Source organism: Symsagittifera roscoffensis, chromosome 4 (genome assembly GCF_963678635.1).
Source record: "Symsagittifera roscoffensis chromosome 4, txSymRosc1.1, whole genome shotgun sequence".
NCBI lineage: Eukaryota > Metazoa > Xenacoelomorpha > Acoela > Convolutidae > Symsagittifera > Symsagittifera roscoffensis.
Genome location: NC_087065.1, coordinates 46,844,021 through 46,859,422, shown reverse-complemented (window position 1 = coordinate 46,859,422; position 15,402 = coordinate 46,844,021). Strand labels below are relative to the sequence as shown.

At 41.9% G+C, this 15,402-nt stretch overlaps 1 protein-coding gene across 1 annotated transcript; it reads left to right on the top strand.

Annotated features, from left to right (window-relative positions):
• LOC134844911 (uncharacterized) lies at window positions 1-1,477 on the top strand. Its single transcript, XM_063861738.1, has 4 exons — window positions 1-393; window positions 504-683; window positions 849-1,417; window positions 1,459-1,477. The coding sequence occupies exons 1-4, from the start codon at window positions 1-3 to the stop codon at window positions 1,475-1,477; spliced, it is 1,161 nt and encodes a 386-aa protein (XP_063717808.1).
• Window positions 1,478-15,402: the final 13,925 nt, after the last annotated feature.

Here is a 15,402-nt window from a genome sequence, read left to right as displayed (position 1 = left end):
ATGCTCCACAAGTTGGCAGACCCAAAACAGAACGCCTTCAGAGAGAAGCTCGAGGACATCCTAGCTACAGTGAGTGGCAACGAGGGCATCATCATTGGGGGAGACCTGAACTGTCACGTGGGAGCAAACATTGTGGGGTACGAAGAAGTCATGGGCATATATGGTTATGGCACTCAGAATGAAGATGGAGCAGCTCTTTTAGATATATGCAAGAATCACCAACTCAGAGTTGCCAACGCATACTTTCGCAAAGAACCTGAGAAATTGATAACTTACAAAAGCGGGGTTATAACAACACAGCTTGACCTCATTTCATGGAGAACTATGCTCGACATCAACTTGTTGAACTGCAAACTGATACCAGGAGAGGAATGCCTAATACAACGTCGCCTAGTAAGAGCAGACTTTAAGTTGAAAGCATGGAAGAAAAAAAATGGAACGGAGTCAAAAGAATCAAAACCTGGAGATTGACAAACCCTGATGTGTGCCAAGAATTCTCCCAGGACGTGCTCTCCTTAACAGGAGACTTTGACGGGACTTGGGAAAAGGCCGAAGCTATAATGATAGAAGCAAGTGAAAAGACCTGTGGACGCACAAAGGGTGGCAGAGGCAGAGAAAGAGAATCATGGTGGTGGAATGACTCAAAGGAGGCAGTGTTAGCAGAAAAGAAAGCGGCATACAAGGTATAGCAGCGCACAGCAGCAGCCACAGACAAGCACATATATAGGCAAATAAACAACAGAACAAAAAAGGTCATTACAAAAGCCAAGGAAGATGCATGGAGGGTATGGAGTGAGGATCTGGAGTCAACAGCTGGACAGCAAAAATGTTCAAGATGGCAACAACAGATGCGCAAGGATCTAAAAGATGTGCTAGACCCCAACTTCATCAAAGTCGCCGGGGATACAATTAAAGTGGAACCTGCTGAAGTGCAGGAAAGATGGAGAGGTTATTTTGAAGATCCATTGAACAGGGAAAACCAAAATATACTTGAGGAAACCCCTGCAGTGCATGGTCCACTAGAAAGGGTCACAAAAGCAGAAGTATCTCTGGCACTGAAACGTATGAAGAGCGGCAAGGCTTCGGGTCCCTCAGAAGTCATCTCAGAAATGTTCAAGATTGCTGACCAGGGTTCTGCTATGTTGTGCTCGGTATTCAACAACATCATGAGAAACGACATAACTCCGGATAAGTGGACGGAGAGCATCACAATACCCTTGTACAAGGGCAAGGGTGATGCTTTGGAGTGTGGCAAATACAGAGGACTCAGGCTATTGGAGCATGGCATGAAGTTCTGGGAGCGTATTCTAATGCGCAGGCTGGGTGACTACATCAAGATCAGCCCACAACAGTTTGGTTTCGCTGCAGGAAAGTCCACAACCGACGCTATCTTCATTGCTCGCCAACTGCAGGAGAAGTATTTGCAGAACAAGAAAGAGCTCCACCATATCTTTGTAGACCTAGAGAAGGCCTTTGATACCAGAATACAAATGGTACCAGAATACCTGGTCAAAGCAGTAATGGGCCTGTACACAAACTCTTCGTCGCGAGTTAGATTTGCTGGTGGTTTGTCTGAGAAACTTCCAATCAGGGTCGGTGTCCATCAAGGCTCGGCATTAAGTCCTCTGCTGTTCAAGATTGTGATGGAAGAAGCCACCAAAGAGGTACGGATAGGTGACCCTTGGGAGCTGTAGTGCAGTGGAGCTCCGTGGGATGAAGGTGAATATTGGCAAAACCAAACTGTTGATATCAGGGAAGAGCAGTAGGGAGTCAACATCATCAGGTCAATATCCCTGTGCAGTGTGTAACCGTGGGGTAGGAGTAAACTCATTTTTCTGCACAAGCTGCAGCAAATGGTGTCACAAGAGATGCACTGGCCTCAACTCATTAGCTGGTATCACTGGGTACACTTGTCCTGTGTGCAGTGGTACTCAGCAACCAAGGACGTGGATAGATGAATCCATAATATTGGACTCAGGTACAGTAGAGGAGGTCGGCAAGTTCTGCTAGCTGGGGGACATGCTGCACTCTGAAGGAGGAGCTGAAAGAGCTGTCAGACATAGGATCTCCGTTGCTTGGTTTAATAGGAGGGAACTGAACAGCTTGCTATGCAATGCCACCGTCTCTCTGAAGCATCGGGCAAGGGCATAAAATACCTGCATCCGCTCAACCATCTTGTATGGAGCTGCAACGTGGGCTCTCACACTTAGAGAAGAACAGTTATTACAGAGCTGTGACCGCCGGATGCTCAAAATGGTCTGCAATGTGTCGCTGTCAGACCGAATGCCAAGCTCAGAAACCCTCAGAAGATGTGGTCTAGAGGATATTCTGCTGATGATAAGAAAGCGAAGATTGACCTGGTTTGGCCAAATCCACAGAAGACAAGATCAAGATAACCCGCTAAGGAAAATAATGCACACAGAGGCACCAGGTCGCAGACCAAGAGGAAGACCCAAGAACACCTGGAAAGAGTGCCTCAAGTAAGATATGGCAGTCGCTGGTGTAAACGAGACTGCAGCTGGAGACCGAGTTGAATAGAGAGCTGTCACAAACCGTCTAACCTCTTCAGAAGAAGGGACAAGAAGACGTTAAAAGGAAAAGTAAAAAGTAAAGTAAGTATTTGGAACAGGCGATAAATATAATGTTACAAATACAGACCGGTATCCTTTTTATCATTAGTTTCTAAAATTCTAAAGAGGATTATTTTTAGACGACTCTATGATCATTACCATACTTTTTTCATGCAGCCCAGCTTGGCTTTAGGAAAAGACGACCAACGTCTCTTCAATTAATCATCTTTTTGCAAAAAGTATACCAGGGCATTGAAAGTCAAATTGATGTTGATATAATCTTTACTGACTACTGTTGGGCTTTTGACAGAGTGGATCATGGTCTGCTTTTGAAAAAACTCTGTGAAACTGGCATCAGAAACAAGCTCCTTAAGTTAATCGAATCATATCTGACAAATCGTGTACAAGTTGTGCGCATATGTGGAGTATACTCGTCTACAATTAAAATTACTAGCGGTGTCCCGCATGGAACTGTTTTGGGGTCCATACTATGTCTTGTTTTTGTTAACGACCTTCCGAAAATGTGTGCACAATTATTTCCCCTACTTTTTGCCGATGACGCCAAATTTCTAAGCGTGGGTTTAAGCTCAATAGATATTCAAAGAGATTTAAATGCGTTGTATGACTGGACCGTTAGAAACATCATGCATTTCAAAATGGATAAATGCTTCCTAATCAAAATGTGCAAAAATTAAAAACAACTCCCTATCGGAAATGAAGTGATTAAAACCGGGGAAACTCAATCTGATTTGGGCCATATGCTTTCCTGCGACTTTAAATGGAATTTGCAAATAAATTAAGTTTGCTTCAAAGCAATTCGTGTTTTGCACATGATAAAAAGAAACGAACCAAGTCTGAGACCAAAAGGAAAGATAGATTTGTATAAAACTATGATCATACCAATACTCAAGTACGCAAGTCTCTGTAATGGAGTGAGTAAATATATTATTACGGAGCTTGAAAATGTGCAAAGGCGTATAGTTAAATGGTTAATACCCCACATGGATTCGTACAAAGATCGGTTAATGGAAATATCACAACACCCGCTGCAAATGTTCATACAGATAAGCAACCTTCTGCTGCTACCAAAATTTTAATCGAAAAAATAAGACGCTGAGATGTTAGACGTTCCATCGTACGGCAGTTCCTCGCGTGGCTGTATGTTTCAGCTCCAGAGGCCAAACAAGAAATTTTTTGAGGACGGTTTTTTTAGCAAACATGTCGGCTATCGATTCAATCAAAATTTACGAGAGAAACAAACGGACCGAAGAAGCGAATATTGTTTTTATTTTGGAGAAAAATTGAGAAGGCCTACGAACAATTGAACATGGGTACATGGAAAATAGTTTGCGATTGAACACTTAACGACTGTAGAAGCACAACTTCGCTGTAGAACAAATAACTGACGTGGGAAACCCCTTGTGCTATGTGCACAAAAGCCGTACTACTACTACTGCTACTACTACTATTACTACTGACGTTTTTTGCGATTTTTCAAAAAGTTTTCAGAAAAGTTTATTTATTTTTTTCTTCAAAATTTGGAGCTCCCAAATCGGTAGTGGGGGCTGTCAGATTATTCTCAGGGGTTGCGAAGCGTGCCTCCAAATATGACTGTTCAAATCTGGTTAATTTTCCAGATATGACGTTTTTTTTGTGATTTTTCAAAAAATTTTCACAAAGTTTGGATGCTGTCAGGGTACGCTCAAAGGATGCAGAATTTCCAATATTGCGGTTTTTTATGAGTTGTTAAAAATTCGAAGCACCGGAGGTGCGTTACACGCTAATTCTTAAAATTTATTTTGAGATTAATTTTTTGGCTGCTGAATCAGTCTTCAAGCCATCATAGCGAATGGTGTCAAGGTTTTTAAGGTTCAAATCCACTAGGAAAAAGACTGAACGAGCTGATCAGTTATTTCTTAAGAGAATCGCTGTTACACCCCCTGATCAGTTCAGTTATTAATTGCAATTTTTTGAATTCATTTCTTGTTGGCCTGACATTTGTTTCTCATACTAGAAACAAACACAGGTTATAAGAAGTATTGATTTGTCAACCTTGTGATAAAGTTCGCTCCCTGGTAGAATGCGCGATTCCCCTTTTAAATGTTTTAGGTCCCTCCCGTGTGCCTTTTAAAGAATTGCTATCAGCTGAAAGTATGTATTTTTGGTGAACCGTTTTGACTTTGATAACGATTTATTGGATTTCTTAGGAAGGCTTGGTTGCATTGGTTCTTATAGTTATTCAAAAATGTACATATCTTCAGTCGAAAATGTTTGTAGGCAACTTAGAAAAGTTTTGTTGTCATAAGAATTATGAGCAGCACTTTGTTTTGGTTCATCCCAATGGCAAAGTTATCTTTCAGATAGGTAAACTTGTATTTAACAGGCTCTTCCTGTTTTGGGGCATGTGTTGCAAGTATTCCCAAATCCTGGAGTCGCATCATGAAATATGAATCATTGAAACCGTGATTTTTGATCACGTCCTGGTAAAACGTTGCACTGTAACGTGGATATTTCTGTTGCGTTGTCGAGGCAAAGTTGGTACAGAACAGTCCGAACTTCTTAGTGTAGCCACTTCCGAAATTGTAGGTGTCCATAAGTGACCAGTAAATGTAACCAGTTATGTTTATCTTATCCTCTACTATGCTTTTGTAGATCTGATTTAAATGAGCCGTGACGTATTTAACTCTGTCTAAGTCAATCGAGTTGTTTGCACATGTTGCTGGCGGGGATGCATATCCGTTCTCGGTTATTATTATTTCGAAATCACTTGATACTTTTTGGCCATAATTATCCATCACCCATTTAACAGATTTGCGCAATCCTTGTGGGAAAACTTTGTAGCCTCCGAATCCACTCATCGTTACCCACCCTTCGGGAATTGTTGTGTTCACTGATTGATCGTTTTTGATACTCGGTTCGTCGCTATTTATTTGTGGGATGTAACTTACATGTTTGGCGCCGTAGTAGTTCAAACCTAGAAAGTCAAGAGATCCCAAATTCTGTTGTTTTTGTTCCTCGGTGAATTCAGGAAGACGTGATTCAGCGAAGCCTTGTTTTAGACTTTGTCGACCAATGACCTCTTTCATGATTCGGGGGTAGTCTCCGTTCTTAAGAAGTGGGGAGAGCATCCATCCAATTCGGAATAGTAGAACTTTTTCTTGTGCTTCTTTGTTCTTCTTTGATTTATCTACGGGCTCGAACCAATTAGTACCTTTGGCAGATTCGACCCATTTCAGTTTTATTTCTTTTTTTGAAACCTTTTCCGTGTCAAACTAAATATTTGTATTCAGAAACAGTGCATTTGATAGAAACACTAACGCTCTAATAAAAGCGGCGCTCTAAAACTTCCGAGTCCAAAAACCAAAAAACTTTTGACCAAAAACCAATAAATCAATGCGCGTTCCCTTTCCAAATTTTGTGTATTTTGGCGCCGAAAGCGCTTTAAGAATATTTTTTGAATTGGTCCACTAATAATGAATACTGGGATGCCCTAATCATATCCCTGAAATTGGCGTCCGCTCCACCCCTTTCGCCCTTACTCGAACCCCACTCGCCTTAAATCCGCCCCCTGCTGAGTGATATAAATAGCGCCTAGAAGCGAATTGCCTGGTCCAATAAGTTACCTTGGTAAAATCACCGCCTACGTGTTTTAAATTGTTTATTAACGATACAACAAAATCCAAACTAGTATAATAAGAAGTTTCCAATCACCCTTAATTTTTCGGAAATAATCGATGAAAAATTTTTGGTTCAGTTAAAATTTTTGGTTCAGTTAGCTTAAAGATTCCTCACTTCAAAAGTTAGGGTAATGTTTTTCTTTTTGTATTGATTTTAAGCGCATGTTGACGGTGACGTCCCTTATGATGGAGAGAACGAACGATGGCAAAGTAAATTCAGCCAGTCCGAATTGAGAAGTCAAAAATCTCAAATAAATTGCAAAAATCTCAAAATAAATCGCCCAAGCAAATAGTTCCTGGCCAATAAAATCTATTATCTATTTAAAAGCGGGCTTCACTATCTCGCCATGCTTAAGCTTTTTCAACGTAAGAATGTTACATGTTTAACGAACGATTTTTTAACGAAATAAAGCCCTGTATTCGGGGGCAGTCGATGTACTTTCAGGGATTGCCAATCTTGCCTCCTAATGTGACTGCTCAATTCGTTTTAGCTTTCAAAAATGACCTCTTCACAATTTTTCAAAAACTTTCAGAAAATTTAAATGTTTAAAAATTCACAAAATTTGAATTTCGCAACCCTGTAGCTGGCTGTTGTTAAGGTACTATCAGGTGTTGCGAATATAATAAGACTGCTCAAATCTGACTGCTCAAATCCTTGTAGTTTGCGAGATATGACGTTTTTCATCATTTCTTTTTAAGTTTTCAGAACTTAAAAACTCTTAAGAATTGAAATTCACAGCCCTGTTGTTGCGTACTGTGAGGGTAATCTCAGGATTTGCAAATTTTTCCTCTAAATTTGACTGCTCGAATCCTGTTAGTTTCCGGGATGTGACAATTTGTTACATCTTTTTAAAATTTTTTAAAGAACTCAAATATAAAAACACCTCAAAAAGTTTTGACATTTCAATCTTTATAGTGAGGCGCCGTCAGGGTACTGTCAGGGTTTGCGAGTTTTGCCTCCAATTTTCGTAGTTTCTGAGATACGACCTTTTTTAGGATTTTTTTTCCAAATTTTCAGAAAATTTAGATTTGAAAATAATTCAAAACTTCGAAGTTTCTTATGCTATAGTTGGGTACTGTGCGGATACACTGAGGGGTGCAATCTTTGCGTCCAAGCGCGACTGCTCAATTGCTTTTATTTCAGAGACGTTAGGTTTTTTGTGATTTTTTTCAAAATATTTCTAAGAACTAACCTTATAAAACTTCACAAAATTTGAAGCTCCCAACAGTATTGTCAGGGTACTTTCAGGCGATGTCAAACTTGCCTCCAAACATGAATGCTCAAAATCTATTAGCTTTTGAGATAAGAAGTTACATAAGTTTTTGGGAAGCTTAGGTTTAGAAATTGGGTGCTGTCAGAGTACACTGAGAGGTTGCAGATCTTTTTTCCAATATGTGCAGTTTTTTTATGAGTTGTCAAAAATGCAAAGCACCGCAGGTTAGTTACACGCTTGATAAGAATTAACCTATTGCAAAATTAGCAGACATTAATTTTCAAAAGTTGTCAGATCTAAGAGTCATTGGAAAAAACTGAATTCTTGAATAATTTCAATTAATACCAATAGAAGAATACTTAATTCTTGAAAAAACATGAAATTTATTCGTTATCTACACAGCAAAAGTTGACTTTACTGCTGAAATTCATTATCGGTTATTTTAGATTTCGTGCAAAAATCAGTTCGAGAGCAAGAATCATTAGCGATTCTAATTGGTTGAAATTTTTTTATCAGTAACATTCGCCCAAATACTACATAGTGACGGAGCGTAGAAAAAGCACCTATTGGCGACTGGCCGGCGTCATTTACCTAAATTCTACCCGTTTTTCACCGTCTAGACCTAGCCAGTTGATTTTCTGGTCTGTTTAGGGCTAAGTAAAAAGTTACCATTTTTAGGCCATCAGTCAAACGATTTTTGATCAGCTTTCGTTATAGGCAAAGATAACCAAATAACTGGGTCTCGGATCCCCAGACTGCGTGATTACCATTAAAAAACACGGCTCGAATATCATATTTTACTATGTTTTTAGTGACAGTTATATACTAAATCCATTGGAGATGGGATGACCCTTTCCTCTTTCTAACTACTCATGCTCTGAAATTTAATTTAAAATTGAAGTTAATTCAACTACTCAGGGCATCACAGCAGCTAAAAAGTAAGCTTCGCAGTCTATTAAGTCCTTTGGCACCGGGCCTCCAATTCGACTCTACCTCTGAGATAACACTCTTATCTCCTTAATTTCGTGGCGCGGGAGGGTACTGATCCGCTCCGGATGTCCCACTGGACCTTCCTTCCGTATGGTTTCTTTGAGGTAAGCGTCTTATCGTGTCTTGTTACCACGATAAGAGGCTTCGTATTTTCTAGCGTTTCTTCCAACCGATTCTCGTCTTGATAATTCGGGGTCTCTGTTATTATGATTTTTTGCCAAACATGGCCGTTGTTCTTAATTTCTGAGAAATATTCCATCGCAATTCTAAATTTTTGAAATTCCAGAACATTCCGACCCTCTTTTTCATAACGAGTTCGCAATTAACGTCACTAATGTTCTTTTCTTGCTCGTCCGAGGGTTCGGCTGTGTCAATCCGGCGGAATGGCACATACTCCCCGGACAGTTCCCTTCAATATCCCCATTGAACGCATAACTCCGGGATATCTTCAAGTGGTGATCCAGTTTTCTATAATCAATTTACAAATTGCATTAGAAAATGAAATTTATCTACGTCACCTCAACTAACCGCTTGTCAGAAATGGCATCGTACTATATTGCACTGCTTTCCAACATTTTCACAAAACTTGCACTATGAGGAGTTTCCTAGATAAAGTTTCTTTTCTGACCACTTATGTCATCTCTCCGTAAAATTTTTTCTCGCACTTGCTGATTTTAAAAAGACTTGGGACGCGGCACGGCCACGCACCCGTTAGAATTAACTTAACGTCACTCACCAAGTATAATCATTCATTTATGCTGTTGTCCTCAATATTAAAATTAAGAAATTCTGTGGCTAGGAAAGGTAATGAGGTACTCACCCTCTTCGAGCGAGCTTACCCAAACCCTGCTAGGTCGCCACAAAGTGAAGATGTGTCCTACACAGGTTAAAAACTTCAGCCAGGTTTAAATAGGTAAATATACTCACCTAAGGCCTTTATATATAAATAATCGTCAACTAAGATTATCCATTGTAATTCAACAATTTCAACTATTCAACAATTTCCAAGTCTAGTTTGACCAAACTACATCAAAACAAAAAGTTTAAAACTTTCATTAGTCAGTCTTGGTTGATTAGTTCAAAATTTCACACACTACAACGATAAAGTTTTCTATCTCTCCAGTCTTCAGTCTTCTCCTTCAATCTTCACTCCATCGCTTCTGGTTCCTGCTCTCCCATCTCACTGTCCTCCAGGACTTCTGTAGCATGTCCACAGAGTCACGGGCGGTGTCCCAGCTTTCTTGCTCCAGCAACCTCTGTTTGCAGCAGGGCAGTAGATCCACGTTCACTTTCTGCTCTCGACTCCTGCAGAAGCTGTTATGCAGACAGAGGCTCACATTTCGCTCTAGGTCAGCTTGTAAGACCTCCTTCTTTTGTTCTGTGGTGCAAGACATCCCAGCTACTTTTTTCACCGCTGTACTCACAGCGTTCCCTTGTGTCAGGTTGTTCTTTTATTGGCTCCCGGTCCTATATCTAGCTGGAAGGATTGATAGGCTTCCGTGTTTCGGGACACATGACTCTTCGCGCGTTCATACACCCATGCTGTCATCACTGCACGGAACCAAGGCATCAATCTCTGTCTTGCCCTTATTCTTTCTATCGCCTTCGGTATTCTCAGAACCTTACAAGTAGTTCTGAACAGTTCCAGTTTTTTTTTTGAGGCTCACTCTGCTCAGTTGCTCTGGAGTTGGCACGGCCATCTCCTTTTCAGTCTTCCCTGCATTGGCTTCCAGTCACCTCACTGCTAGCATGGTGCTGACCAACAGTATCGTCATGTTCTGGGTGTGATCAGGCAATCCCATGGAGAATAACTCCTCTGCATCCCAAACCAGAACTAGGTTTGCTCTCTTGGGGTACCAAAATGTCTGCGCGAGGCAGTGACACGTATACTCTCCATGAGTCAGCAGGATATTCCTCCAAATTCGATAACCCGATGCTATCAGTAGGGGTTCAATCTCCATCATCGTCTGATGCTTTTCATCTTTCTCATCTATTGTGGGAAAATCGCTGGGCATCATCCCTTTTGCCTTCTTTCGTTGGAACTCATTGATGTTTCCTTCGCCCCATTTTTTATGAAATCTTCTCCCACTATCTCTTCTATTTCATCCCTAGACCTCTCCGGGACTGGTCGAAGAATCTTCGTCAATAGCTTATGGGGTTTCTCAGACATTCTCGACAGTCTCACGCGTTTTGGCACCGAAAAGAGCTGTGTATTGTGATAAAAGGATCTGGCGTAAATCTATAACAAAAACATATTCGACGGTCATAGTATTATAGGCAATTTGTTCAGAAATTTCTAATCATCGGGCGTGGGTACTGAGTCTGATAACAAGGTGAAGTGTGTGGCCATCATGGTTTTCAGCTCATCACTTTTTACTCTGGAAGGATTGATAGGCTTCCGTGTTTCGGGACACATGACTCTTCGCGCGTTCATACACCCATGCTGTCATCACTGCACGGAACCAAGGCATCAATCTCTGTCTTGCCCTTATTCTTTCTATCGCCTTCGGTATTCTCAGAACCTTACAAGTAGTTCTGAACAGTTCCAGTTTTTTTACTGAGGCTCACTCTGCTCAGTTGCTCTGGAGTTGGCACGGCCATCTCCTGTTCAGTCTTCCTTGCATTGGCTTCCAGTCACCTCACTGCTAGCATGGTGCTGACCAGCAGTATCGTCATGTTCTGGGTGTGATCAGGCAATCCCATGGAGAATAACTCCTCTGCATCCCAAACCAGAACTAGGTTTGCTCTCTTGGGGTACCAAAATGTCTGCGCGAGGCAGTGACACGGATACTCTCCCTGAGTCAGCAGGATATTCCTCCAAATTCGATAACCCGATGCGATCAATAGGGGTTCAATCTCCATCATCGTCTGATGCGTTTCATCTTTCTCATCTATTGTGGGGAAATCGCTTGACATCATCCCTTTTGCCTTCTTTCGTTGGAACTCGCTGATGTTTCCTTCGCCCCATTTTTTGAAATTGTCTCCAACTATCTCTTCTATTTCATCTCTAGACCTCTCTGGGACTGCTCGAAGGATCTTCGTCAATAGCTCATGGGGTTTCTCAGACATTCTCGACAGTCTCACGCGTTTTGGCACCGAAAAGAGCTGTGTGTTGTGATTAACCTGGGGTAAATCTATAACAAAGGCATACTCGACGGTCATAGTATTATAGGCAATTTGTTCAAAAATTTCTAATCATCGGGCGTGGGTACTGAGTCTGATAACAAGGTGAAGTGTGTGGCCAACATGGTTTTCAGCTCATCTTTTTTTACTCCATCCATGAACTTTGAGGCAATGGCCAAGTTCCGTTCCGAGATCCTCTCGTCGGGTAAGTTCTCCTTCTGAGTAGCTCGAGGTCATCCAAAAACTTATCTATGGATTCATCATCTCTTTGACACCTCTTTTTAAACTTCACCATAGCCTGATGTTCCTGCACCCCCGAGCCGAAACAATTCAGCAAGATGTCAAATATTTTGCGAGCACTGTCTCGTTTATTAGTCTTTTTCGCCATTACACAACTCAGGGCAGTGCCCTCTAAGTTGCTTGTCAGTGTGCTACATTACTGTTTCTTGGAAAGATTCTCCTCTTCAAAGTGTAATTTCATCAACTCTAATCAGATGTCGATGCAGCCATCTGATTCGTCCTTATACGACTTCGGATTTTTGAGTGTCCTGCGTGATCTCTCTCCTCTCTCATTTGACTTCAAGAGTTTGGTGATGAACGTTTCAAGAGATCTGTTCAAAGGCTCAATTATTGAAGCGTACATCGTCGTTTCTTGCGAGACGGTAGTAAGATCTACGTTTACTGACTTGTGGCATTGTCGGTAAACGTGCCCCCGGTGTGGCATCCACTTCTGGCGGAGCCGGATCCGTCCAACCCACCCTCGACGGGGCTGCCCTGTCTCTCTTCCATGGTAAGGCTCAAAGTTCGTTTTTGATCTCGGCTGGGCCCCTGCACAACTGTGGGTTCCGGATCCGCCAGTCGCCTGACGTGAGGCCTCAGTCGGAGCGGGACGATTCTCTCCGTTGCTACCGTTCAAGATCTCATCAAGCTTCCGCATCATAAGGTCGGCTTTGGCATCTAATCTTTTCTCCAGGCTGGTCATCTTATGAGCATAAGTGTTGTCATGATCGTTCAACAATCGCTCGATGTCTCTCGTCATCTTAACGCTTCTTTCTTGTGACTCCTTGGTTGCCAGCGCCAAGCTTTCCGCCAGGCACTGATCGGTGTTCCGAATCAGTTGGACTTGATAACTTCTCGCTTGTGACCTCACGTCTGACATCTCGTCTCTCAATCTTTCATGGCCGTGATGAGCCCTTTCTTGAACTTTATCTATCCTCTCGGTCGAATCATGTCGCAGTTCTTCAAGGGCTGTCATTACACCGGCAAACATATCACTCAAGTCGCCAGCTGCTCCCAGCACTGGGAAAAGACCCAGAGACGATGAAATCAATTGAGGTTGCAGTCTGGTGCTCGATGATGCACCAGCCTTTTGTGTGCCCATCGACATCATCAACCTATCAAATGTCGAGGATGCTCCCATCGTTATACCATCTGACATTGGTCTAGCTGGCCATTCAGGCAACGTGTTCTTGCTCTTCTCCTGTCTCGGGCTAGGTGTGAAGTCCATGTCCGAGTGCACCAGCCCCGGATGGTCATAGCCGGAAGACAATCCATCAGCTCGGAGCGACGCCAAGCGTTCATCGTACATTGTCTTGAAACTTCTTTTCGCTTTTGAACTTGGTTGCTCTTCTCTTGGACTTATGCTCGACATCATCGCATCCTTGCCCTGCTTGACTAGAGAGGATTGTATCTTTCTCCGACTATTGTTCTTGGTCTCCGATTTGGACGCCTCCTTGAAAAATATTTCCTCTCGTGCTCTGACCTCGGAGTGCTCCGCGGTCTCTTGAGCTTTCTCGATTTCTTCCCTCTCAAAGTCCTCGCTCGGCTCTTCCAGGTCCTCGCGATGGTGGTGGTCGGTTCGGATTAGCGTTTGCTCCCCTTCCTCAAAGGGATCAGTTGGCGTCACGTTAGTCGCTCCGGCCTCCGCGTCCCACCCTTCATCGCCATCTAGATTCTTCTCACTTCTTAGTTTCATTCCGTTCACTGAAAGATCACTATGACCTTCACTTGAAGCTTCACAAGCAAAAACGTCGGTGATGCTACCAATCGAGGATTGGCTACGCCGTGATTTAAACCTCCGCGTGCTTCCCGTGCTCAATCTGGGAATCTTACTTGTTTCTCCTAGCGAGTCTCTACGCTGCATGTTTCGTGGTAAATTAAAAAAAAATTATCTACTGACGTCAATGCACAAGTACCAAAAATTAATTTTGAGAAAATTTACTCAAGCCTGCTTACTCAACTTCTTCAATATCAAAAATATCCTTTCAATCTTTTAGAGATGCTATCAGTGACTCAGCTAAAGTTATACGCAGGGCCTGCCCAGCGTTAAGTTATTATTAACTCCACTCAGTTACCTAGTATAACAGTATCGCAAAATCTCACAAGATATTATAACCAATACACAAAACACAATTGATAATAAGATAAGAATACTCTCTAGCTGACAGCGATCTTGCGTTCAGTATCACTTTACCGCCAAAGACGTATGAAATCACTGCTTCGTTTGAAATCAAACAATTCTTTATAAAAAAGCAGTGATGGTTTCAGTAACAGAAAAATATAACTTAGTCTTAAAGAAAAAGACTTCCCTCGATTGGAACAACACTCCAAACGAACGAAGCCCAGGAAATTGTCTTCTCATGTGAGTGTGTCTTGTCTAATACACTCACCGAGGCTTTTATGTGTTTCCGGATTGCCCAATCCTTCCTATTAAGCAGCTCAAGGCAACCACACAACCAAAATAACAATCAAAAGAAAATTTTGTTCGGATACTTTTGATGAACCCGATTTAAAATCCAAAGGTGATCGCGAATCACCGAGTCAACTAGGCCACTATTTTCCTAATATAGACGTCTGGTGAGTAGTCGACCTTCTGTTTTGAAATTAAAAGGATGTTCAATGGTGTTTAAATTTTCCCGGAGGGTCACTCCAAAATTTTACTAAGGAGGGTTGTTAAAGGGCTTAAGTCACTTCGGAGGGTTACTTCGGAGGGTTTTTAAGAGACTTGGCTTACTCCGGAGGGTTACCTCAAAGGGTACCTTAAACACCTAAGTTGATTCGGAGGGTCCCCCTAAATTCACTAAGGAGGGTCAATAAGAGGCTTAAGTCACTCCGGAGGGTTCCCTCAACTTATAAAATTCTTCAAGTCTCACCTCAAGGAGTCTCTAGCTAGTGTTAAAATAAATCCGAACAGCCTAAATTTACTCTGGGGGTTATTTGAACTATCTCGGAGTTTCCACTAAGGAGGGTTGTTAAGGGGCTTAACTGACTCCAGAGGGTTGCTTCGGAGGGTTCCCCAAAAATCACAAAAACAAGTTTTTCCACCGCTCTAAAGCCTCCAATTACGGTCTAGCTTGCTTGAAACAATGTGGGTTGACCCGGTCACCCTACCCAATAGGATAAAAATGTGGTTTTAAAAAATTTTCTGCCACTCGGAGGGTTCCCTAAAAGTTGGACCCTCCGAACTTACAAATATTTAAAAAACGTTTCTCTCCTGAAATTATCAACCTGAAAATAGTTGCGGTTCAGAAAAGTGGTCAAAGGGTCGTCTTATGGTACCAAGATTATTCCGGTTTGTTAGTCCTTTAGAAATCAACGAAAACGCGTTTGCCAAATTGGCCTTTTTCCACTACCTATATAGGTTCTCAGAGACTTTTTCCGCAATTCTTGCTGAAAGTGCTTTAAAATTCTTGAAGTGATGATAGCAGACTTTTACAAAAGATGAGTGCAGACTTTTTGGAATTATGCAAAAAAAGGACCAAATTTGGTTTAGAAACGAAAATTTGTTCAAAAACTATCAAACTTAAACCCTCCGATTCCTTCCTTTTC

Bases quoted from the DNA above. Each gene is read 5' to 3' on its own strand.
- LOC134844911 (XM_063861738.1), top strand. From the start codon at position 1: ATGCTCCACAAGTTGGCAGACCCAAAACAGAACGCCTTCAGAGAGAAG. The intron at 394-503 runs GTAAGAGCAGAC...GAATTCTCCCAG, and splicing joins GCCTAATACAACGTCGCCTA to GACGTGCTCTCCTTAACAGG. The intron at 684-848 runs GTATAGCAGCGC...TGGCAACAACAG, and splicing joins AAAAGAAAGCGGCATACAAG to ATGCGCAAGGATCTAAAAGA.